Source organism: Pavona decussata, unplaced genomic scaffold, assembly GCF_977016875.1.
Source record: "Pavona decussata unplaced genomic scaffold, jaPavDecu1.1 SCAFFOLD_130, whole genome shotgun sequence".
Taxonomy (NCBI): domain Eukaryota; kingdom Metazoa; phylum Cnidaria; class Anthozoa; order Scleractinia; family Agariciidae; genus Pavona; species Pavona decussata.
Window position 1 is genome coordinate 1,858,248 of NW_028145544.1, and position 26,921 is coordinate 1,885,168.

The window sequence follows — 26,921 nt, forward strand, 5'->3', positions numbered from 1 at the left end:
TCAACGTGCGTGACGTCACGGAGTGGTGGACATTCGTCCCTCAGATTATTCTCCATCTGGAACAGAACACTCGAGTTTCACTGAAATGGGGTGAAAAATCAAAGTGTTTGGTCTCTGATTGGGTCCGTTCGTCTCCCGTACTAAAGATGGATTCGGGCTGGGCTCAATTTCGGGTTCTTTACAGTTTTGAACCTCGCGATCGGAGAGACATTGCTATTCAAAAAGGAGATATTGTGATTGTAGCCAAGCCTGTTTTGGATTGCTCCGACTGGTTAACTGGGGAAAATAGGCGAACTGGCGAAGTAGGAGAGTTTCCTGGCACTTATGTGGAATATATTGGTGATATAGAAGTGCTTCCCCAGGAAGAAAATATTGACAAACCACCGGTCCCTCCACCCAGACCACCTAGAACCTCGACAAGGCCTCAAGGTTTGTGGCTTATTAGCTGACTGCTGTTAATCCATTAGCTAGTTGTTTGTATTAGTGGCTACTTATTGATTGTTTCGTTTTCAGTAAAGGGAACGAGTTAACATCTTTTTCCTTTTACTTGAGAATTCGAAAAAAGAATTCAACGTTTTAGTGTAGTGTTGAAGTGAATGCGTTTAGGTAATTAACAAATTTGAGCAGAAATTCTCGTTAGCTTCCGTCAGGCGTCGCATCATTTCTGCAAGCAGGAAGCAAGGAAGAACACCACATTTTACACTCATTCCTTGTCTGAATCGAGGCTTTTCTTCCTTAATTAATTAATCCGTCTAAATATAAATGTCACTGCTTTTGAGTCATTCATATCTCAAGCCTAGCAACCATAAAGACACTTTCATTTTATATGTAAATGTGTACTAAGTATAATTGTTATTTCGAACTGTTTGTTTGGGCTAAAGGTTCACACAAAGGGTTTTTAAAGTGTTTTTTAAATTTACTTATTTCACCACACAACTTACAAAAAATCTGAGGGGAAGAAAACAGATTACAGAGAAAGTTGTGAGGAAGCCTTAGGAGAAACCAGGGCGCTTATAGAATAAGGCTTCCTCTTTTCAGTGCTGTTACATAAAAGGTTAAGAGACAGTGAGATGATTGATAGAGTTGCAGTGTAGGAAACAAGTGTCGTTTTTTTTAAAGGGGAAGTATCACGCAAATTTGCTGTCATTTCAAAACCCAAAAATGTTTGTCTGTCAGCAGAAACAAAGAAATAATTATATAATTATTTCTTTGTTTCTGCTGACAGACAAACATTTATAACAAAACTAGACAATTATTGTCTAGATTTGTTATAAATTATCACCTCAGTGAAACAAAACTGTTGATTAATGCCTCGGGCCAGAGACAGAGTAGGTTGGAATGGATTGAAACTTGAAAAATATTAGGTTAATGTTTTTCAAGTACTCACATTTATGTTTCCAAAATGTGCTAAAACAGATCACAAGTTGTTCCTTTCAAGAATTGAGTTGATTTCTTTCCTCTCTTCATTCTAGAATTATTTGGCAGCTGATTGAAGGTCATATTTCATTATTTTTAACAAAAGATACCAATAACCCCATGATACTTCCCCTTTAACAAAGCATTATGTTACTTGCTCGCAACAAGATAAATAAAAGACAGCAAAAGAAAGGAATGTCACAAAATGCACTTTTAGTATGTAGGAGGTTGGAATTATAGGGGCCAAAAAAAGTCCCCGATCACTATTTTCAAACCCCCAAAAAGTCTTTCAACTTAGGGGGCCAATTCTGGAACCATTTTTTGTTAGAAACTTCTAATAAATTTTGACTACTTTGGCATGAAATACAGTTCTCTCTTATAATTACTGGCAGCAGTCAATTTTGCTGCCAAGAAGCCTTTTGTCTTTTCACTTACCTGTAAGATCTATTAGTATGTGAGAGCTCCCACTCTGCGATACCTGACACTCCATCGTACTAGAAGTACTAGTAATGTTCTATTGGAGATGGCTCAACTTGGTACATCCCTCACTATCTGCAATACACTGTATACCTATAGATTGTTTTGGCATTAAGTCCAGTGATTACAGTGTGTAGACCTGGCCCCAGTTGTTCAAAGAGCGGATAACTTTATCGACTGGATAAGTCGCTATCCAGGGGTGCAAATGTACTCCAACCAATGCTTTTGGCAAGTTTTCCATACAATTCCATTCCTAAATTTGAGATATGCTTCTACTCTATTCACAAACTATAGGACTATCAGGAAAATCTTGCACACATTTTATTTGCCAGATAGTGAACTATCCAGTGGATAAAATTATCCACCCTTTGAACAACTGGGGCCTGAAGGGTAGTTCTGTAAAAAAAAAAAATCATACCCCTTATCTCCATGGAAGCGATTTTTTCTGAGACACCCCTCCCCCTCTCACCCCCCCCCCCTCCCTCTGCCCCTTTGTAAATTCCAGTTTAGTTTTATACCTGCCTTTACATGTTTTGGCCTTTAGATCCACCCTACCCCCTGGAATTTTCAATCCCCTCTGTGTGTATGTTTCTAGGGAGGTGGGGGTGGGGAGAGAGATGCATATTTTCCAGAACTACGCAACATACTCCAGGTGTATTTTGAAATGAAAACAAACTCTTTATAGCTAACTTCCACTCCAAACTTTGAGAACCAGACTACCTCCATCCCTCAACCACTCTCTTGAGGAAAACTTAAACAACTCTTGAAAAGCCTCAATCCTCTATGGCTTTCCCTTACTTCTCTATGCTGCTTTTGATTGTTAACAGCCAAGTTGCAACTCAATTTTTTTGTTTTGATTTCATTTTTTTAGCTGATTCAGAACATTCCCTTGTTGAGAATTCAGCCACTAAACCAGTTTGGTGTGCACAATGTGAGTGTTATTTATATATTATTTTCAAAATTTTCTGTCTACTAGTGTAATATTTTATCTATATTTTACATGTTCAGATATCTAGGGTCTGTTGAACCTTATTAAATTATTTTGTCTGGATCAAATATTTCAAAGAAACAGCTTTGCCTCTCATCGTTAGAACTGCCCAGCAATGTAGTTACCGTTGTGTTTGTCTAGTTACTATGGAAACCAAAATGGACACATCCTTTGGACAAGTTCTGTTTTGAAGGGTTACTTTGGAAACCTTTCACTAACAAAGGTATTGTGTTTTATTTTAGGTGAAGATTTTGTATGGGGCATTGGAAGCCAGGTTTCCAGATGTTTAAGTAGGTTTTAGTTGATTATAAAGGTTACTTGTGCAAGTTACCAAACAATGCACTGTTGATGTTTTGGCTTTAATAATCATTATGGCAAGGGCTGGTAATACAAAGGGCTGGGAGCAACTTATCTGGTACTCATTTCTCGACTCTGGAGCTAATAATCAAGTCACTCCACAGTGATTTCCTTGGTAGCTCAGTGCTTACGTACAGCAAAATATCAGGGCCCTGTTGTTCAAAAGCTGATTAACGCTAATTCATTAATAAAAGTTAACCGAGGTTTTCATCTCATTCATTAAAAGTGATTTTTGAAAAGCTAATTTTAAGCTAACGCTCAAGACAAGTCTAAGTCAAAATTGAGGGACAACAGTTTTTGAAAGAATCTTTAATGATTAGTTATTAAACTGAAATCAAAGTGTTTAAGTTTAAGCTAACTTTATTCAAAGTGTTTAAGTGTTCACGTTAATCCAGGATTAGTTTAATCGGGTTTTGAACGACTGGGCCCAGGATATCTCATGGATACAATTCCCACCCAGGACATCTAATTTTTCTGACATATTTGTTCAGTTTCGTCTTGGGACGTACACTTTTTTTGGTGTCCAAGAAAAAAACCTTGACACCGTGTCCAAGCAAGGGCACTACTTCAAAGGGTAGTACTTGAGCACCGGTCCTTGGCATGCATACTGGTCTGAACAGGATTTGTCAATTCCTGTGCTTTTTCCTCATGCCTCCCGGGGATGCAGCAAGGAGGATGAACAGCGTCGTTTTCAGTGTGGGGGCATTAAGCCCTGGCATGGCCCCCTAGTCTGAACAGGTCTGTACATAGTGTTGTAGCGATGATCATTTTATAATGCTCGGCTAGGGTACGGTACTAGGCTTTAGATGATGAAATGAAGGGGTGCCTGGACAAAAGCCCTACATGATAAATTGCTAGATTCTCCTTCCAAATTACCTTGTATTCACTTGCTAAACAAAAGGAGAATTTGACCTTACATCAAAAGTCACTTAGGGTCTTATTCCATGCACTCCTTCAAATGTTCATCAGATAAGTTTTCTTTTCTTTGTTTCACACAGAATGTGATTTGTCATGGCATCCCAAATGTGCCGCAGAGTTATCAAATATTCCTTGTATAGTTCGCACAAGACCAGACCAGGAAGATGAAGATGATGACTACATTCATTTTGTTACTGTAAGTACTATTCAAAAGTTTAAGGCTGATGGACATTCTTTACTAGGTCACGGTCAGCGTTCCAGATAACAGAGGCATCTCAGGTCAAAACGCGAGAATTAAAGCATGCTTCTTGACCTGACAGATTAAATTGTAAACTTAAGGACAGTGCCTACTAATACAGAAGTATTTTTGCGCGGTTTATGACTATGCAGGGAAGCAGGTCTTAACAAGGGCTATTGAAATCCTATAAGATAATTGGGGGGAGCCATGCATTTTTTAGAGATAATTAAGCAACAATTATCCTAAAAAACAGTAATTAAAAATACAAAGTAATGTATGGAGTTTTTTTTTTTTTTCAAATTGAAGCTTTATTATCTCTGAAAAATGCACGGTTACCCCCAATTTTTCTTTTTGGATACCAAGAGCACTTGCTAAGTTCTGCTTTCTCCGGATAGTTTTAAACCACGCAAAAATATCCCTGTATTAGTAGGCACCACCCATAAGAAACCCGAGTATCTTGATATGCGCAGAATGTATGCACAGTAACAAAAGTAGACACTGACCTTAAGAAGATTTGGGGAGGACCAGAGCTGTTTGACCCCTCAAATTTCTTCATTGACTCCCTGACTTTGAAAGTTATAATCTGGAACCTGCACTGACTGTTAAGTTCATGTAGAACATAACACAAAACAAGAACAACAACAACAAGCTTTATTTCCCCATTTGGTCACATTACAGTTATTACACTTAAATTTAAAAAAGAGAGAGGGCCGGGGAATGACTATCAAATTGAGAGAAAGTGATAATGTGCGTTGCTTTCTTTAGACTGTGTACGGAGAATCACAGCAGCTCATTCTTTGGTCTGATTTTAGTTGTTATTCATAACAAATCTCATAGGATCCTGAAGAGTGGCAAGTGGACGATGTCTTGATTTGGCTTGCTGCCACAAATCATTATCTATATGCTGAGAATTTCAGAGAAAATGAAGTAACTGGAGAAAAGCTGAAACGGGCCACTGATGTTTTGCTCAGTCAGCTGAATATCACAGACAGCACTCATAAACAGTCCCTTCTACTTGCTGTTCAAGAATTGTTCACCGGAGAATCAGAGACTGTAAGTATTAGGTGTTTAGAGCTAATCTGACAAAACTTTCCACCATTTCCTTGGAAAAGGAAAGTGCTGTTCAATATAGCTTTCATTTGGATGGTCACACTATGGGATTTCATCCACAGACTCAAAAGTTAGAACCACCTTGCATATTTTAATAAACAGTACCACAGGAAAGTACTGTTCAGTAGCTCTCACTTAAATGGTCACATTTTAGGATTTTATCCACAGACTCAAAAGCTAGAACCACCTTGTTAATAAACAGCACCACAGGAATTTCAATTAATGCTCACTATTATATAGTTATCCTGTTGTTTGATTTGTCGTGAGCATAACATTCTTTTTTTGTCATCAACAGAGAAAAAATGAAGTTTTTAGTGGACATCAAGTAGCCAAAAGTGGTAAGTTAAGAGTTAAAATTTGTTATACAGCTACATACAGTATATTAAATTTCTCAGCTAGCAGAGAACCCCCTTATCTCGGGACACAAAATGATTGAATTTAGTGAGTTTTAGGCTAATATGCTGGACGTCAAAGCAAGTAATTTCAGATGTTCATGTTTCAAGTGTTGGCCCTTTTTCATAGCAGACACAATTTAGTTGTGTTCCCCACTACATAAAAACTGGACAAACAAGTTAATATATGATAACTCCTAATATCAAAAAAACAAATTCTCCTATCTTGTTCCCATACTTTTATTTTAAAAGTACTGGGAAGAAGTTATTAAAATATTAAGAAAATTCACCTTAGGTGATCATATTTTTAATTCTCATGACCTGAGGGGTTGAATAAGAATTGACAGTACAAGGAGAAGCTTGATGCTGATCACTGTTAGGTCTTTAAGGGTTAAATAAGTAGACACATCGCACATTCCCTCAAATAAAAACTTTAGAAAACTATCATCGTCTTTTTTTCTTGATATGCATGAGTCTAAATACAATTCATTATTTTAATCAGACTCTGACGTATAAATCCGGTTCAAATGGTGTCCACTTTTAACCTCTTAAGCCCTAACAGTGATCAGCTTCAAACTTCCCCTTGTAGTTTCAGGGCTTATTCAACCCCTGAGGTCATGAGAATTAAAGATATGATCAGCAAAGGTGAATTTTCTTGGTAGTTTACTAACTTCTCCACACTACTTTTATAAGAAAAGTATGGGGACAAGATAGGAGAATTTGTTCTTTGATATTAGGGGTTAAAGGGTAACGGCAAGTTGAACTGTAAATATTACTAAAGTCCCATGTGGTCCTTAAATAATTTTTTCTTTCAATTTCAGGTTCCAAGGGTGGTCATTTTTTCAAAGAAAAGAACTTCCCGACACTGCAGTGGTGTGACAAGTGTGGCAAATGCTTGTGGGGATTGTATCGACAAGGCGTTCAGTGCTCCGAGTGTGGCTTTCAATGTCACAGGAAATGTATGTTTGACAATGTTGTTGTGTGTCCGAGAAGAAGACTCAGGAAAAGGAGAGAAAGTGATACAGAAGGTAATTTATGTAACTTTGCCTCTTTTTGTTACTATGCATACATTCTGTGCATCTCTAGATGTTCCGAGAAATTTGAACAGGTTTCCTTTGGGCGGCGCCTACTAATACAGGAATATTTTTGCATGATTTATAACTATGTGGGAATAGCAGATCTTAGCAAAGGCTATTGAAATTCAAAAAGAAAATTGGAGCTAACCACATATTTTTCAGAGATAGTTGAGGTTCAATTTGCAAAAAAAATGCCGTACATTGCTGTGTATTTCACAGCTTTTTAGAATTATCATTACTTACAGTAATTATCTCTAAAAAATGCACTGCTATCCCCAGTTTTGTTTTTGGATTCCAGTAGCCCTTGCTAAGATCAGCTTTTCCTGCAAAGTCCTAAACTGCGCAAAAACACTTCTGTATTAGGAGGCACTGTCCGTAATGAAACCCCTGACTGAGTATTCAAAAAGGCAGTGCTCTCTACTATTTACTCTACTTGATGAAAGACTACTGGACTTCATGTAATGAACAGTGACACTTAGGGGGTGTTTACATGTGAAAACACACAGGTGCGAGTTTCATTTTGGTGTGACGTGTTTTCATACCATGTTTCGAGAAGGGATAAGGTTTCATTCCATGTTTACATAAAGGGACACTTTGTGGTGGCTGACGTGATTGTGACATCATAGATCCTGGATTGGATGTCAGACTACCCATGCGCTGCCTGTTCCAGATTCCCAGGAGAGTGATTTCGTGCAGGACCAAACAGTTGTTCCACGTTTACATGACATTGGAATGAGTTTTCGTACTGCAATGAAAATCTCGCCCCAGCACAGTTACTGCATTGAACTCGCACCAGTATAACTTGCTCTGGTATGAGATTTTGTGCTGGTATCATATAAGCGAATACGGAGCCACAAGAGGGAACCGGAGTGAACTTGTACCGGAATGAAAGTTTTGCTAGTATTTCATGTAAACACCCCCTAATGCAGTGAGTTTTTTCCCCTTTATCTTGATTTGTTTTTATTATTTTATTCTGTAGTTCCAGTATTTGGTGCAGAGCTGGGAACACAGTTTCGTCCATTGCAAAAACCAGCACCCACTGTAGTGATGAAATGTATACAAGCTATAGAAAAAGGTGGTCTAAAAACACTTGGCATCCACAGCATTATTCCATCTGGAAGTGAGAAGAATTCACTTAGAACTGCTTTGAATCAAAGTAAGATGTTGTTGTAAACCAAGTCATTTCTAATATTACTATGTGTTATGTCATTGCTAGCGTTAATTCGAATCACAACTGTAAAATTAATGAACTCACAACTGATGATGATCATTGAATGATCGAAACATGTCTTGTTACAAACTCAAAGTAGTTGTCCATTTAAAAAAAAAAACATTTACTTTATTGAAGTTTGAATGAGGCCTTTAACTACTTTTAAAATTAAAGGTTAAAAATCCAAACTTTCGCCGATCAATGGCATCATCAGGGATAAGAAAAATATTCCAAAAAAAGGAATCATTCGAACTTCAATATTGTTATTTTCAAAATGCTGCTGAATGACAACATGCAAAGATTATCAAGTAATTACTGCTAACCTTACATGCCTTGAGGTTTCCTGTTGTTGAAGCTTGAGATTTGCTTTCTTCGTGTTTTTCTGATTGGATTTTCTTCAAAAGGAGCTTTCTTAGTGTCATCTTATTAGCACAATGTTTCCCTTCTTTGTTCTGTTTACTCAAGTATTAAAACAAGCTGAAGTTAAATTGCTCTCTGGTAACTCTGAGAGGAAAGTTGTTAATAAATTGCCATTGTGATCAACAGTTATTTGCTTTCATAATAGGCAGTTGCTTGCAGGTGAAGCAATTATTTCTCAACCAATAAAATCACCATCCAAAGGAAATCACTCAGTTGATAATGAAAAACTGTAAATGGTTTGAACCTAGGAGTCATGTCATAAATATGTAAATTATTATCATCTGGGTGAGTGTAGTCCTGAGAAGGACTGTTTGAGGTGACATTGACTGGCATTTTGACTCTGATGATGACTTCCGCTCAGGTTGTCAAAGCATCAGTCAATGTCACCTCAAACAATCTGCTCAGGACTACACTCACCCAGATGATCATAATTTGCATACTTATTGGTTGTATTGAAGTTGTCAAACCTTCTATAATCTAGAAGAAGCTTACTCAGTAATAAAAAGCACTTCACAAGGAAGTTCTCAGAATTATTTTAAACTTCTAGATGCTAAGAATGTAAACATGGATGATGAGGAATGGAGAAATCCTCACTGTGCTGCTGCAGTTCTAAAGATGTATTTAAATGAGCTTCCTACGTGTGTGTTTACTGAAGAAAATTATCTTTCATTTGTGAGAACATTTAAAGGTAAGTCAATAAAGTGCTGATACTTTGTCAGAATGTGTTTCCTCAAACAAATTGGGCCAAATTGGGATGGCACAGTGGTGAGAGCACTTGCCCCTCACCATTGTGGCCTGGCTTTGATTCCCAGTCTTGCCGCCAAGTGTGGGTTGAGTTTGTTGTTGGTTCTCTTCCCTGCTCCGAGGGTTTTTCTCTGGGTACTCCGGTTTTCCTCCCTCCACAAAAACAAACATTAGCAAATTCTAATTCAAACTTGAAACAGTGGATGAAAGAGCCGCTCTGTGGAAGGCACTGAAATTCCCATTTATTTATTTTTTAAATTTTACCTTACCCAAGTGTATAAATGGGTTATGGCAAACTGTGGAAAACTTTTATAAGCAGAGCAGGGGGTAATCTTGCAAATATGGAAGAACTTGTAGCAAATTAATCAAATGCTTATTCTTGGTTTCTTCATGCTACGGAAACCAGGTAAAGCTCCAGCTGAAGGTGTAAGACCCTAAATGACTTTTGATGTAAAGTTAAATTCTCCTTTTGTTTCCCAAGGAAATACAAGGCAATTTAGAGGGAGAATCTACCAATTTATCAGACGTCACTTGGGGCTTTTTTGCAGGCACCTGAGACTCACTGATAGACCTACTGTACTGCATCTTAACAAATATTATTACTGACTCAACTGTATGTCATACATGCGCAAATGGTTTTCAATGGTTTAACTACCAGTTACAATAATCTTCATGCTTTATTTCGTTTTTTAGATGTGAGTAGAGCATCTGTTGGTGCGAACATCACAGAATTAGTTGACGATCTACCAGCAGAAAACAAGGCACTCCTAATGTACCTCTTAGAGCACCTCTACAGGTCAGAATGATGAATAAAAGGGAATTTAACATGAAGCAAGTTATCATGAGATCCCATCAGTAAATTCCTCTACCAAATCACCAGGGTTCTCTTTTAGTTTTAGAGTAAGCAGCTTAGCAAATGAGTGTTCATACAGGTTTATTAAACATGTAAGCCTTTTCACTGAAAAGTAGGGGGATCAGAGTTGAGCTAGCTAGGGACCCTTTTTAAGGAGACTACAAGCACTTAAGAAGAAACCGGAATCACAACACTGCTTAAACATCTTTTAGTAACAAAATTAATGTTGTGCAATTGTTGAACCAACTTTGTCATTCCTGCTGGTTTCCATTACTTTCCAGCACTTACATTTTGATGGATCGATACTACTGCTCAGTTGATACAACAATAATATTACCAAGAAAAGTAATAGTATTGGTCAACAAGTGATGGCCATTTTCCCCACCTAATGGGTTATCATAGCGACAGTATAACTTGTTAAAACAGCCCTTGTTTTACCTTTAAGAGGTTATCACTTAAAAACGAGCTCAGTGACCCCCATTTTTATCATAGAACTGTATCAAATTGCAAAGTTTAAAAAAATTATGCAAGAGAGGTTCAGAGCCATCGTAAGCTTTTATTTCTTTGCAGGGTCAGCCAGAATGTTGAATGGAATGACATGTCGTCCTACAAGTTAGCGTCTTTATTTGCCCCTCTACTGTTGAGACCAGGTCATCAGAATGTCATGTAAGTTTTTTACCTCCATTCCACAGCTTTAATACTAAATTTCAACTGAAGATTACAATAGATATTATTTTCATTTGTGTTAAACAGGTGGTTGGTCGCAAACCATGATGTAACGGTCAGTATTATAGACCATCTCATAACAACTGGAGAGTGGACAAGAGAGAATAAACCTCCAGGTACAGTCCTGTACAATAACTACAGACTTGATCATGATAAACTGATCTCATTTGTTCACCAGGCTTAACATATTCCATCACATTATTTCCATCGCACATAGCATATGCCACACATTGACATTCAATTCCTAGCAGTATGCAGGATGTTTGTCCCATGAACCTAGTTTAATGGCCTTTGCTCCCCAAGTCTCCTGTAGCTCAGTGGTAGAGCATCCAAACTAGTAATCAGAAGGTCTTATATTCAACTCCTGATAGGAGCACTCGGATTTTTTTTCTGAGTATGTCTGTGTCATTTGCTGATTAGTACATCGTTCTCAACTGACCTATAGTGCATTGTAGTGCAATTCTGGTGAGGTCGTTGACATCTTTTGGCATTACATGGCCAGTCCATTTCCAGTGCCGCCTGGTCATAATAATTATTGTGTGCATATGCAACTGAAGAAATCAGTTAAATGAGTGTGCTTGACTTTTCATTTCACCAATTTATTCTTGGCAGTACCTCCAAGAGACAAAACCAACAAAAAGAGACTATCTGAAAACGTGGAACCACCTGCTGAATCTACAGAGAAGCTCGAGGATTGCCCCTGGTACTGGGGAGAGATTAACAAGTAAGTGATAATTAATCTCGCTTATAACAATCTTTATTTATTTCATCATTAAGTGTACATTACATTTATAAATACATTAAATGTATAAATACAGAGAAATACAACTTCTTTTACTAAATACGCTGGACCGCGGGTAGCGAAAGCTAATCGAAGCGGGCAGAGTAAGACAAGGAGAAGATATACAATAGATTAAAGACACACTAAAATAAATTATAAAAGGGAGTAGAATATACTAAGAGAATGAAGTGATTACTTTATGAAATAAATAAATAAATAAATAAATAAATAAATACATACCTTACATATATATGTATATGATATACACTGGCGGTTTGTGGGTATAAGTTATGAATATTGCAACCGTTTAGAGATATTGGTAGACACGTCAACATAGGTATCCTCAAGTGACAGAACCTTAATCTCAGAATCTGGACATTTCAATCCCAGTTAGCCTGCATGATTGACAGGTGCTTGTAAAGTGAAGGCGCTCTGGTGAAGGGGGGGGGGGGGGGGTCAGGTGTACATATAGCCTGTGTAGCAAGCGTTTCTTTGGGGGGGGGGTGGGGGTGTCGTCCGTGTTTTTGCGTTTTCAACACGCAGATAATAGGACAAGAATGGAATAACGGAGGAGGGGAGGGGAGAGAAAAAACAGACTATTTTTCAGACGTTCCGTTCATAACCCCGGTAATTTTTCCGTGGATCAACTGAAACAGCGTGGTGTGTCATTTACATCACAACTGGAATTCCGCATTTTTTTTGGAAAATGGTAAACAACTACAGTATTTTGTCTGTTTGTTTTTCTTCAACGCAGAGAGACAGTCAGCGAGAGGTTAAAAGATGAGCCTGATGGTACATTCATCGTTCGTGATTCGCGACGATTTCCTGGGGAGTATACACTGACATTAAGGTATGCTATGCCTGCAAGCTGCAATATGAACTATCATTTTCTCCTTACTGTTCTCTGAGTATTTGTTGTAGTGCTAGGTAGGAGAATTTGTGTAGAAATCCTAACAAACACAAACAACATGATGCACCAATCAGAACTCGAAGCAAATACATGACGCAAAGCGCGGGAAAACCGGCGCGTGCGACAAAGACCTGATTGGCTTTCGTTAATTGGTCTTACTTCTGATTGGTGCAAATGAATGTTGTGCCGCTAGCACCAAAGACACAGATGTTGGTTCAGAGAATTAACTATGTAGTGTATGTTAAAGTGCTATGTCAACCCGTAAAAATTCCTACTGGGCGTTAGCACTAGTAAGGAAATGGGAGACCGCACGAGACAAAGAAAAAAATCTTTGATCTCGGCGGAAATGACACAACATTCGTTTGTACCCTTTCATATTCACATCGCCGCAATTACCACCATGATCATCCACGACCTGTTCCCATTTAGCCTCGTAGCTCAGTCGGTAGAGTAACGGACAGTAGAAACTTTAAGCAACCACGACGGCAACGCCAACGAAAACGTCGCTTGAAAATCTAAGCTCGCGTTACTTACACTGCTTCGCGGTTATTCCAATTCGTTCAACTTGTACAATGTGGCCGAACTATCCGGGAAAAGAATTGTTAGGAACGGCGCTTAAGTTGAGACATAATATAAAATTTGTGGTCATGTGCTCACGTTCTCCACAAAACCATAAATTTACTCATTTCGCGTTGTTGTTGTTTTGACGAGGATGGCAAAGAACCAAAATTTATAACGCCTGCAGGACATTGTTTTGCTAATTAAATGCTACTGTTTTATGGCGTTCTTGTTGCCGTCGTTGTATCTGCTTAAGCCGCCGTGACGCGTTCAAACTTTTAGCTGAAACTTGTGTGCAACGGCGCTGCGAAACAAGTTTCAGCGGGCGTTGCACCGTGTAACATGGTCAGTTTCGTGAAACTTTTTCGACCTTCCGTTGCGAGACAAGTTTCACGAAAAGTAGAACCGCTTTCTACTTCTGCAACGGCTCGCAACGGTCGCAGTGATGAAAAAGAAAAAAAAACAAGAGTTTCACCGTGTAACGCCACTTCGTGAAACTTGTTTCGCAGCGCCGTTGCACACAAGTTTCAGCTAAAAGTTTCAACGTGTAACGGTGGCTTTAAACTCCCTAATCAAATCTGGAAGTCGTGGGTTTAATTCCCGTCCTTTGTCTTGTGCGGTCTCTCATTCCTTACTGGGGCTAACTCTCAGTAGGATTTTCATGGGTTCACTTTAGCACTTTGACTTGAACCCTGAACCACCATTTACTTTTGATTGGTTGAGAAAATGGCGCAATTTTTTTTAGCCAATCACAAACCGTAATTTGATAAAAACAAAGTAAATACGAGTTACTTTTGACATCCATTTGAAATTCGCTTCGTGTAGACAACAGTGCTGCAAGTCTAAAACATGTTCATCCAAGAAGAGTGCTCTTAATGTTGCGTGTCCTCTCCGTGACTTCCGGTGAAATTATGCACCAGCGGCGTGTAGAAGCGTGTAACAAAAAAAAAACTTAACAATGTAGCATCGCTCTTCAAGGAAAACGGCAACATGGTGCGTAATTCGCAAAATTTTCTTTGCACTATTTAGAGCTAAAATCCACGAGTTTTTCTTGGGGCAAATGGCAACCGTCAACATGTCATGATTGTAGTATTTGCCGAAACGTGATGCACAGTCTATTTAAGGGACTTTGCATCCTTTTGTTATTGCGCATGCGTTCTGCGCATCACGGGATGTTCCTAGAAACTCGTGTTTTTCTAAGAACAGTGCCTTCCGATTTAAACGTAGTTTTGTGTGGTTTATAACAATGAAGAAAGAGAAGATCTTAGCAAGGACTGTTGAAAAAAGAAATAAATGGCAGGGGATAACCATGCATTTTTCAGAGGTAATTTAAAGTTTTCAATTTGGTTACCGCTAAGTTTTAAAAGCCCTTGTTAAGATCTGCCTTGTCGCGGTATAGACATAAACCGCGCAAAAATATCTAGTTTCTTTTAGGAGGCGTCGTCCTTAAGTTGTAGTCTTTTAAATGGTTGATAAAATTTCCTTCAATTTCAGGAAAGGAGGAGTAAACAAGCTCATTCGTGTCTTACACAAGGAAGGCCATTATGGATTTTCAGAGCCTCTGACTTTCACGTCTGTTGTTGACCTCATAAATTACTACAAAACCAGATCACTGGCATCGTACAACCCAAAACTGGATGTAAAACTACAAAGGCCTCTCCATAAATATGAGCAGGTAGATGCAGTATTCTTGAAGGAGTAATGTCACGTAATGTATAAAACACGAGCAGCAGTGTTTAAACAAGGACCCGCACTATAAAAGGGATAGCACCTCTTACATTTGTCACAAAATCACTGCTTCAACGTCACACTAGGGAAGAAGGACATTGTGAGCAAGTTGAAAGTAAACGTTGTCAACGTTTTGGAATCGGTATTACAAGAAAAAAAGCCAAACGTGTGTTGGAAAAATAACCTAAGCTGTTAAAATAACATTTTGGACAAAATATATTGCAACTGAGCCGTAAAAACAAATTATAAAATCTCTAGCTTTATTCACGAGGCAAATACACCTATGAATTTCAAATTTATTCTGCCAATATTCTATTGTATCTTGCCGCACGGAGTCTGCGATGTCAACAGCTCAGTGTCTACAATGAAATGACTGGCGGCTTGGCTTGGCCAGCGCAAGGTTCCTTTTATAGTGCGGGTCCGTGTTAAATCGTATTTAAAACCACGAGGCGCTGCGGAGTGGTTTAAGACCCGATAAAACACGTGCTGCGAGATTTTTGAACGGTTTCAAAAACATTCCTGGAAAAGCGTGTGTCAAGAGAGTTCATAACAATGATGCTTTTGTGAACGTTGGAAATTAGCATACGAGAAAAACATTAAGCACCGCAAACTAATAAGGGGGATGTTTTATCGGGTTTTAAAACCACTGCACGTGATGTTTTATCGACCATTTGATAGGTCAACGGGCTTTTGAATTATTGATGAGTTTTTGAACGGGTTTTAAAACCACTGCTCGTGATGTTTTATCGACCATTAAGAGAGGTCAATGGGCTAATGAATTATTAATGATTTGAACTATTTTTAGTATCAGTAAAACTATAAAACATCTTCAGTAAGTTTGTATTGATGGAAACGTTGAAATAATGGTTCAGTTTTGTTAACAATAACCTTTTTAGATAGAAGAAAGATCCTCGCAGTTAGTACGCAACTTAAAAAAGAAAGCATGAACAAATTTTGAACGGGATTCGAACCCATGACCTCTGCGATGCCGGTGCAGTGCTCTACCACTCTATTGTGAGTGAGAACTCACAATAGAACGCACTTTACTAATCCTTCTCAAACTCATTAATAATTCATCAAGCCAAAACAAAGGAAATCATTACCGTGGAGGAGGTTTGAAAATGTAATCTTAATTATCATAAAATTTTGTGAACTTTTGCTTCGAATTTCTCCAAGAATTATCAATAGTTTGGGAAGCTATAAGAAACATTCGAAAGAGTGTTTCCTCCTATTTCCAAACACTTCGAAGTTGGTTAAAAATACTCGGCTGCGCCTCGTTTTTCCAACGTACTTCTCGGTGTTTGAAAATCGGAGGAAACACTCTTCCTCGTGTTTGATATATTACTTGATCATTACATGTTATATTATTATAACCTACTAATGGGGCTGCTAAATTGGTCCCTCTCAGTGTTGGTGTTGCGTTGCGTGATGTTTGTCATGCAACGCTGAGAAGCGTTACCCCAATACACTAGCTGTCCTCAATGGTTGTTTCTGTGTTTTAAGGAGGATGACGTCATGGGAGGAAATTACGGAGAGGACACGCGAATCTATTTAGAAAAACTGGAAGCCGTGCACAAGGAATTTATGCAGAAATCGGATGATTATGAACTGATTCACAACGAATTTGTCCAATCAGAACAGGTCAGTTATACAATTATTGTTGTATTTAATATTTGGTATCAAGAAGCGGTTGGCTGGGGTTAACACTTGTTTCCATACCTCAAACCGCCCTCTCTCTCTTCAAATTTTCATACACGAAGTATACATCACGCTGATTGAGCGAAAGGATGGACAGACAAACCAACGAACAAACCAACCTCGTTCCCAGGGTCTGGCAACGAGGCTGTGAACAAACGACCCTATAGAGCGTTTTCATTCACGTTGGTTTACTGAAACAAAAGAAAGTATTTGTATAAAAATAGAGTTCAATTCCCAGAGGTTTAGTTTGGGACACCAACATGGCCGCCATTTCTTTGTTTTGGGACACCAACATGGCCGTTGTGACGTCATGTGAAAACACTAGGGACCTTACGCAGCGACGACATCGACGTCAACGAGAACGTCAGAAAACAATAGTTTTAATTAGCAAAACTCTGGCTCTGCACGTGCGTTATACACTTTGGTACATTTCTTTGTCGTCCTGTGCAAAACAGCAACGTGAAATGACCAAATTTAAGGTTTTATGGAGAACGTGAACGCATGATGATTAATTTTCCTTTCTCTTTCTGAACTTTAAAGGCGCCCCTACGACGTTAGCTCCTCGATAGTTCGGCTACATTGCACAAATAGAGATTACAAATCATCGCGAATTTATTCAGAAGACGCGAAGGTAATTTTTTAAGTTTCGTCTTCGTCTTCGTCGTCGTCGTCTCTGCTTAAGGTCCCTACTCTATACTTATGGAAACGTCGCACGTGCGCAGGTACGAGCGAAAGAGCATATGAACGACTGAATGAACAAAGGACGAACGAACAAACGAAGAGTGAACGAAAGGGAGAAGAAATGAACGAGAGGACGAATGAGTGAACGGGAGCATGAACAACAATAAACTGACGAACAGAGGAAGGCGCGAGCAAACGAACTGACGGACGGACGGACGGACAGGCAGACAGACAGACAGACAGACAGACAGACAGACAGATGAGCAAGTGAACAGATGAATAAGCCAGCGAACGAGCGAACGAACAGACTAGTTGAGAAACAAACAATTATGTGAATAATCAAGTGTCGAGGAAATGAACGAATTAACAAATGAATGAACAAATAACTTAAAGACGAGCAAACGAGGAAGCTAACAAACAAACGAAATTATGGATGAGAGAGTTTGTGAAAAAACGAAAGAATGAAGAAGCAAATAAACGCATTGATTTGTTTGATATATTTTAATAGGAAATTACAGACTTTCATGAAGAAATTGATGCTCATCGAGAAATCGTGAAAATGATTGATGAGCAGATGATACTACATGAAAAAACCCAGAAAGAAGCTCCACCTCAACATAGAGCAATGTGAGTAGCTAACATAAAAATATAATACATGAGAATTAAAACTCACCTTCTACTGAATCATAAACAGCTCCACAGGACAGTACTGCTCAGTAGCTTTCATTTGAATGATCACACTTTAGGATTTCATCCACAGACTCCAAAGTTAGAAGCACCTTGTACAGCATAATAAACAGCACCACAGAAAGTGCTGCTCAGTAGCTTTCATTTGAATGGTCGCACTTTAGTAATTCATCCACAGACTCAAAAGTAAGAACGACCTTGTACAGCATAATAAACAGCACCAAAGAAAGTGCTGCTCAGTAGCTTTCATTTGAATGGTCACACTTTTGGATTTCACCCACAGACTCAAAAGTTAGAATCACCTTGTACAGCATAATAAACAGCAACACGGGAAAGTACTACTCAGTGATCACTCCAACCAATCAGAACAGATGTAAAAAGGCCTGTAACAAGTACAATGAGCCAATCAGAATTTGAATGAAATACGTGTAACCGGCGCCAAGCGCGGGAAAACGCGTGCGAGCGAGGCATGATTGGTTTTGGCTTTGCTTTTCATTGGTTGATAGTTTGGCGCGAATTAGGTAACCAATCACAAAAGGAAATAAAGCAAAGCCAAAGCACTCATTCAGTTCGCTTGCCATCACAGACTCCGCCAGAACTTCGAGTTACTGAGGCACAAGAAACAAGAAGCGACCGGCATCTTGATGACTCTGGAAAAGAAAGTCGCTAACAAGATGGAGGAGACGCGCACGCTGAACAAGCGAATGAACAGCATCAAACCAGACATTATGAAGCTACAGAGAAGCAAACAACAATATTACCTGTAAGTACTGCCACGGTGCGACAGGGATGATCCTAGAGCTTTGCGCTCCTGAAATGACTGCTGAGAAACATGGAGGCCATAAGCTATCTTCGCTTGCAGACGGGACAAAAATTGCGATTACAATTTCACGGAGTCTTATTTTATTCATTTTTTTAAAAATCATGCCGTATCAATTTATTGCAGTGATCATCGTCATCATCACCAGCATTATCATCATCCTTGTTGTTGTTGTTATTGTTATTGATTTGTTTATTTTTATTTTTGTCTGTAGAATCCTCACAACAGAAAAAGGAATGGAGATAGACCGGGTCAAGGAAAAAATTGGTGAAGAGTAAGTGTAATTTTATCTGCACTTTTATAAATAAAGCAGTTTAGTTGAGCTCGGGAAATCGCGCAAAAGTCAAGTTAGGATTACTCATTTGTTTTGTTCCGGAGTCCTAATTGATCACAAAGACAGCTTGTTCGACTTTTTTTTAACACATTTTCATCCAACATAAAACCAAAAATTTTACTTGAAAACAAGATCTTTCCTTCATGAGCAGATATTAATGTAGCGCCGTTGCTTCTTTCTTCTACTTGCAGAGGAAGTGAAAGAAATGGAGTTCTAGCCAAGTGAGTTTTGCATGTCATTGAATTAGTTTGTGTGGTGATTATCGGGGGCAGTGGTAGAGCCGTATTACGCAGTTTTATCTTATTCATTTTTTTCCAAAAAGCGAAGCAATAGCAACCTAATCAGTTACAGTGTCGCATGCGGTTAACATACATTGAACTTAAGCACAGACGTTCGTGAGCCACGGACGGCAACAGGAAGTCGAATGTTTCTTTTTTGGCGTGGTTTTGCTCCTTACCACGGACAGGAGAAGCTCTTGTTGATGATGTGGCTTGACGTTACAAACGCGATGGCGTGAAAAGGCTCCAAAAAAAGGAAAAATTAGATTTCCGTTTGCCGTCTGTGGCTCAAAAACGTCTGAGGTTAAGTTCCCTAATAAGACCACGCTAACTGGGGACACTTAAGTCTGGAAAAAAAAACTGGTGTTTAATCCTCCTTCTACACAATGGTATTCTAGATTTTAAGTCTCGGCCAGTACTCTAATTCTTAAGTTGTGCTTGTTATTTTTATAGCATGCCGAATGGAAACCCTGAAGAGGATGGCATTTACGATGTGTAAGAGCTGTTTAACACTTTCCCTAATAAGATAATACTTTTGTAATGAGCATAGAGAGTTCAATTCAGTCTTAAAACACGCGAGGACATGCGGTAGATGATTTTCGCTCGTTCGCGCGTGTTATGTTGCTCAACTGTCCCTGAGAGAAAGTCCACTTCACTGACGTTTCTGTGTGTATACAACCTTCCTACCGCAGTTATAATATTAAAGTATTTTTTTGTAGGCTGATGGACAATTCATGGGACAACAAATAGCTTATTCAAGTGAAAATTAAAGATAAAATGAACGACGCTTCGGAGTCGCCATGACACCATTTTCAAAACGTCGGTCGATTTTATCGTTAATTTTCACTTGCTAATGTATTACGAAACTTTTACTTGTAAAAGATGGCTTTTTCAAAAGAAAAAAAAAGGCGCCTTTTTACTTTTTATTTTGAATCAGCTGACTTGGTGAATTTGTGTGAATCGTGCGTGAGGTAACAGTGTATGTTGTCGTTGTCCTTGCAGCCCTGAAGTGGATCTGTCTGAATCAAAGTGGTTACGTGGAAAACTAAGCAGGTAAAGAAACAGTACTATGCAACGATACTTGTCTCCCTTCTTCAAATTTGTGCCAAAGCGGTTGAAAAGCAAATAACTGAGGCGGAGATTCTAGTTCTAGGACCGGTCGCATTCATGTCGATCTTATGACCAGGGCCCAGTTGTTCAAAGCCCGATTAAGCTAATCCTGGATTAACGTGAACTTTGATTCGAGTTTAATTACTAATCGCTAAAGATTCTTCCAAAAGATTTTTGCCCCTCATTTTTGGCTTAGACTTTTTTTTACCTTTAGCTTCAAATTAGCCTTTAAAACCACTTTTCAAGAGCGAGATGAAAACCTCGATTAACTTTTAATCGTAGATTAGCGTTAATCGGCTTTTGAACAACCCGGCCCAGGAGTGATGTCCATAGAGCTTTTCATAGCTGCTAACAACAAATGTTCAGTCCATTCAAATCACTGTTTTCACCCTTGTTGTAAATCAGTTACTTGATCATCATCATCATCTTTATTTGCGATAAAACACATTAATCAAAGACAAAAGGAGCAATAAAGATATGGCGATGAGACCTCAAGAAACCATCGGGCTTATATAAAGAGGTCACCTCGAAAACACAATAAATACAAAAATAGTGATGCGTAATGTGCGGCATGAACAAATCAAATCAGAATTATTTCTGTCAATAAAACTGACTTGTACATTCGTTTAATAAAGGTAGGAAAACTAGATGAACCTGTAATGTGTTGGAAGAGAATTCCAAGTTTTAGGACCTAGATAAAGAATTGTAGACTGTTTAAGATTAGTACGACAGGCATGTGGTCGATAAGCACTTACTGTTCTAGTGTCATAACTATGTTCTTGACTACTAGTTACAAACAAATCGAGAAACGTCGGAGGCATTACCTCGTTAGAATAGCAAAAATCCTGGTCTCATGCCAAAAACAAAAGCAAAGAGTAAACTATATTTTCATAGAGTCATATTCAGTAAAAGTGATGCCTTTTGCATGGTATGCCATTCAAGAATCTTGAATCTGGAATTAAAGAGAACCTATCTTACCCACCCTTATGTGGTTCGTCACGCAACACATCTCTCCCTTAGTGACGTGACAAGAGGGATTTCGTGCCGACCCAAGTAGTGACAGTGTAAGAGGCTATGGGTACGGGTGGGGTGACTGAGTTAACATACCTGACACCAGAGTTTCGTTCCCTACCCCGGTGTAAAAATGAATGACAACGAAAAAAAGTGCTGGGAGTGACCCCGGGATGGACTAACTTCCCAGAAGAGTATCAGTGACTTGCTTTCCACGCCGTTGTGATGACATAAGTTACCTGTTACCTTAATTGTTCAACAGAGATGAGGTCAAAGATCTTTTAATCAACAAAGTTGATGGTACTTTCGTGATCAGAGAAAGCACAAACAGAGATGGACAGTACGCTCTTGCCCTTAAGTAAGTCAACTTCATTGTCCATGTATTTTTTTTTCTAAAGTAAGCTATGGCGATACAAGGGATTCTTAACGTGTGTTTGGTTTATCAACAGAATTGATAACTAAAAGTAAATTGGCCACCGTAAAGAGATTCGGGTGCTGACGTTTGGAGCGTTAGCCCTTCGTCAGAGTGAATTCAAGGGGGTTAACGCTCGAAACGTCAGCACTCGAATCTCTTTTCACACGGTGGCCAGTTTACCTTTAATTATTAACTCTGTTGATAAACCAAACATTCGTTTCTACTCCCCACCGACGCAGCGCCGTATTGTCTTTAGAAACTAACCACCTTATCCGATTCTCAACGTGTACGGCAAATAAACGAAAGGTAACCGTTTTCAAATTAGTGCTTAATAATCCAAAATACTGTGAATCAGTGCTAAACCCCTAAATTGTATAATTCATCATCATCATCACCATCATCATCATCGTCGTCGTCGTCGTCGTCGTTATCAGTTATTATGTGGCAGTAAAAACTTCTGGATGCCCAGATTACTTAAAAATGATTAGGCGGCCAGCCGTAGCCAATCAATGTAACGACTGAATTACAAATTACAAATTTACAATTAACCTCCGAACTTCTAATTATTATTATTATTATTATTATTATTATTATTATTATTATTATTATTATTATTATTATTATTATTATTAAATAATAATTCTTTATTAAAATATTCCACTCAAATTGCTATTTACAAGTTAAAAGTATATAAAAAAAAAGCTATTAAAAAACCTATTCACAATTCAATTCATTTCGATTAAAAAGAAAGATAATATTTCCAAGCAATAATGTTTTGGTAAAGAAAAAGAAAAAAAAACAAAACAAATGTCATGAAGTTTTTTAAAAAATTAAATTCGGTATTTTAAAATCAGTTCCACTTGATAAAAAGAAAAGAAAAAAAAAATAAACAAAATAAGCATCTCTCAAATGGCCCCTTCTGCAGTTTCAATGTCAATGTCCGCGTTCTTGATATCACGTTGAATTCTTCTTAATGTCCTAGAACCTCTAAGACAGACGAGTGCAGATCTTAACAGTGCGAATGAAATTCGGCATCTGATCCATGACATGGTTTTGGCATATTGCTCCCCTTTCTTGATAGCAATCAGCCCCGCTAATCGACTATGGTATCTCAAACATTCATTGCCCATTCCGCCGGTTGTAGTGAAGACCAAAGGTGTAAATTTTCCATGCTCAATGTCGAGAACTCTCCTTGAGTACAGGCGCTTTTTCTCATTCTCATGCGTACGATAGATTATTATTATTATTATTATTATTATTATTATTATTATTATTATTATTATTATTATTATTATTGTTTTATTTTTCCAGGCACAAAGACAGTATAAAACACATAGCAATAATAGGGGGAGCTAATGGAGGTTATGGCTTTGCTGTGAATTACACCAATCATCGGACTTTATGTGATCTAGTGCGATACTACCACACCACCTCCCTTCAGGTCCACAATCCTGACCTCGACACTACTCTCATGTACCCTGTGGGGGATCCAGCCATTAACTAACAGGGGTGGAGAGGTGAAACCAATACCTAAAGGATATTCTGCTGGTGGATGAGGGGAGTACCTTGTGGATATTTCGAAAGGCAACTTGGTTTCGCGTCGTTTTAGGTGGAGTCAGTTTGACTTCACGTGGACTCGCGAATTTGACGTTGTAAAAACGGATGCTCTTAAACCCTTTTACTTCCTAGAGCCGACATGTGTTAGTTTGAAAACGTACAAAGCTTGCACCACAAGAAAGCACAGCCTATAATGTATCATTTGAGTGGCCGCATTCAGTTGAGAATTCTAACCACAGAACCAAAAACTCACCCCTCTTTGTACAGGGTAAAACAAAAAACAGCACCACAGGAAAGTATTGCTCAGTAGCTTTCATTTGAATGTTTACACTTTAGGATTTCATCCACGGACACGAAAGTTAGAGCCATCTTTTACAGCATAATAAACAGCACCACAGGAAAGTACTGCTCGGTAGCTTTCATTTGAATGGTCACACTTTAGGATTTCATCCACGGACACGAAAGTTAGAGCCATCTTTTACAGCATAATAAACAGCACCACAGGAAAGTACTGCTCAGTAGCTTTTATTTGAATGGTCACACACTAAAGTTTAGTGTGCACAGATTGAAAAGGTAGAACCTTGCACAAAAAATTACGTTGCACCATAGTGCAATTTGAATGATCACATTTCAGGTTTTCATCCACGGACTCGTTAGTAAGAACCAACTTGTATAAACAGCACCACAGTAAAGTACTGCTCAGTAGCTTAGTGTCATTTGAACGGTCACACTTCAGGACTTTTTTTCCGCAGACTCAAACACTCAAATCAATCAAAGAATCAAATTACCTGAACCAAGGCTGTCTTTTGGAGTAACGGCGGCGTAGTGTAATGCCGACGTTTTGGAATTCGAAATGGTCAAGTGACATCAGTATAATCCGCAGTAAATTGTAAATTATTGTTCTATGTGCAATCGCTTAGGACCATTGTATCTTTTTTTTGTAATTTTTTGTGAATATAAAAGGTGCAAAATCGCGTCTTGAGCTTAGAATATGCTTCTTAGAAATTAGAATTAGGAAAGAAACAAGGGCGAAAGGTGTTTTCTCTAACAATTCCTTTTACTTTGAAATTTGTTTTCTCTGTTGTTGACAAACAGCACAGCCTCTTGTATTTTATGGAAAACTAGTAGAACGCTATTTTAAAGTTGTAGTGTGTTGTTTTTCGAAACATCACTGCTTTTTAGAACGGATTGATCTAAATTTGTTAGCAAGAAAACAAATTACATGTCGTGTTTCCACGATGGAGGGTGTATCTAGTAATACATCAAACACGAGGAAGACTGTTTCCTCCGATTTCCAAACACCGAGAAGTAGGCTGGAAAAACGAGGCCCAGCCGAGTTTTTTTTAACCAACTTCAAGGTATTTGGAAATAGGAGGAAACACTCTCTCGAGTGTTTGATATGGCTTCTCAAAACTATTGATAATTCTTGGAAAAATTCGAAGCAAAAGTTCACAAAATTTTATGATAATTAGATCACATTTCTGAACCTCCTTCACGGCAATGATTTGCTTTGTTTTGGCTTGATGAATTATTAATGAGTTTGAGAAGGTAAACGCAAACTACTTGCATGCGAAGGTACGCACGCAGTGATTGCGCATGCACGGAAATCTCGCGCCTGCGCCTTTGCGAGAGACTGCATTCCATTTGGTTAGGACCAGAAATCTTGAAATTTTCTCGTACTCAGGTCTTCTCGCTTCTCGAACAGCGAAAAGATCCGAGAACGCCGTTGGACAAATTAGAAACGGGTTAAATTCTAGTTGTTAGCTGATCTCTTGTAGAACAATCTTTTTCATAGCTGAGTTGTGTTTATGTGTGTTTATATTTAGATAGGTTCAAGGTAGGCTGTGCTTATATCACAATATCACCCGGTTGATGATCATTTTCTGTATTCTCTCTACCTATTTCCCCATATTAACCTATTAATATTGCAAGAGGAAATTTGACTTCTTTTTGACAAAACTTTATTGGAACAAAATAATTCTGCAGTATTAGTAACACGCTATATGCGTCAGGATTTCTAGTTTTGTAATGAAATTAAAGTTCTTTTTATTCTTGTTGAATCAAGTAAAAACAAGGTAAATTTTAGAAATGAAAATAATGAATAAATTATCGTTTTTTTTTCTGCGGTTGTATGTTGTGTCGTTTCCCAGGTTTTAATCTTACTTCTCGGGAAAAAAACAACTATAAATCAGAAATAGTTATACGTTAGTGAAGAGGTTTGTTGCCGAAGATTTGAAGCGTGAAGACGAGGCCTCGGTTGTTCAAAGAATGGATAACTCTATCCGGTGGAGAAATTGCTATCCAGGGGATAAAATGTTTCCAACCAATACATTTTATTACTTGGATAGCGACTTATCCGCTCTTTGAAGAACTTGGGCCAGTTTATCCGACAGTAAACTGTTGCCCATGACTGAGTGAGTTGCTTAAAACTTCAATGGTCAGGACTGTTTAGAAGGTGTAATTAATGAGGGTCATTTGGGAGCGTGAAATGGAAGGAAAAAATGCAAGGACAACCCCTCCTAGTCCCCCGACTTTTTCCCTATAATATTACTCGTTCCCCAACCCCCTCCCCCCCGCCTCCCCAATTAAGCCCTGCATAGGTTAACAACGGTCTTCCAGAGAGCCGTGGCTAAACAGAAGGAAGAGGAAAACTGTTTTGCAGTGGGATGAAAATCACACCACTCAAAGAGATCATGTTTTGTCTGACGTGTGAAGATTAGCCCTGCATAGAAGGCGTTATAGAAAGGGAAAGAGATTACATGAGGCTTGCGGAATTTCGAGTATTCTACTTGCAAAAAACAGTGACACGAAAGATATCTACAACGGGTTGAAGATAAAAATAAATTTAAAACGCACCTGTGCCACACCTCGGATGGCTTTAAAAATGCGCCATTTACGTACTGCAAATACCACTTAGATTGCTACAATTTTATCATTTCGTTGCTCGTGCAAAATTTTGAGGAGAATACGAGATTTTACAAGCACTGCCGGCAGGCAGAATTTTGCCATTTTACAAGTATAATTTTTCCGAGCGTAGAAGGTGAATTGGGGGCGCGCTCTCTACACAAATTTCGCGCGCGTTCGAGTCCGATTCCAGTCCTCCATTCTCGGCCAGCGACCGCCACGCTGTCTGTGTAATAGGGAGAAAATAAAAATAGCAATAAAAATGACAACATATCAATTTAAAAAAAAAAAGAAGGAAGTGGAAAAGACTATTTTTGATTGAATTTCATGTCTACAAAGAATGGTGAAAAGTTAACAAAGAATCGCCCGGTGGTTTATTCTCTGGGTTGAAAAGTTCCAACACCAGCAGGAGTGAAAACAATTTGTTTTCACAATCTTGGTGCAAGATGATGTTGCTAAGAACTCTTTCTGTGATCCATCTATTTCTATTTTGAGCGACTGTCAAATTCTGCATTCCAAGTTCC

At 38.5% G+C, this 26,921-nt stretch overlaps 1 protein-coding gene across 2 annotated transcripts; it reads left to right on the forward strand.

The window, feature by feature from the left end:
• Positions 1–16: 16 nt before the first annotated feature.
• On the forward strand, positions 17–25,615 carry LOC146468601 (phosphatidylinositol 3-kinase regulatory subunit alpha-like). 2 transcript variants are annotated; one of them, XM_085124292.1, is made up of 24 exons: positions 17–429; positions 2,765–2,824; positions 3,124–3,171; positions 4,237–4,352; positions 5,232–5,447; positions 5,800–5,842; positions 6,718–6,924; positions 7,952–8,128; positions 9,150–9,290; positions 10,040–10,142; positions 10,770–10,865; positions 10,953–11,041; positions 11,538–11,649; positions 12,461–12,556; positions 14,669–14,858; positions 16,409–16,543; positions 17,790–17,908; positions 18,555–18,731; positions 19,003–19,062; positions 19,314–19,343; positions 19,854–19,895; positions 20,403–20,453; positions 21,784–21,879; positions 23,248–25,615. In XM_085124292.1, the coding sequence occupies exons 1-24, from the start codon at positions 147–149 to the stop codon at positions 23,438–23,440; spliced, it is 2,880 nt and encodes a 959-aa protein (XP_084980418.1). In that variant the 5' UTR covers positions 17–146; the 3' UTR covers positions 23,441–25,615. The 2 variants fall into 2 exon arrangements, with proteins under 2 accessions (XP_084980418.1, XP_084980419.1); XM_085124293.1 differs by having other exon boundaries at positions 14,669–14,849; positions 16,406–16,543.
• Positions 25,616–26,921: the final 1,306 nt, after the last annotated feature.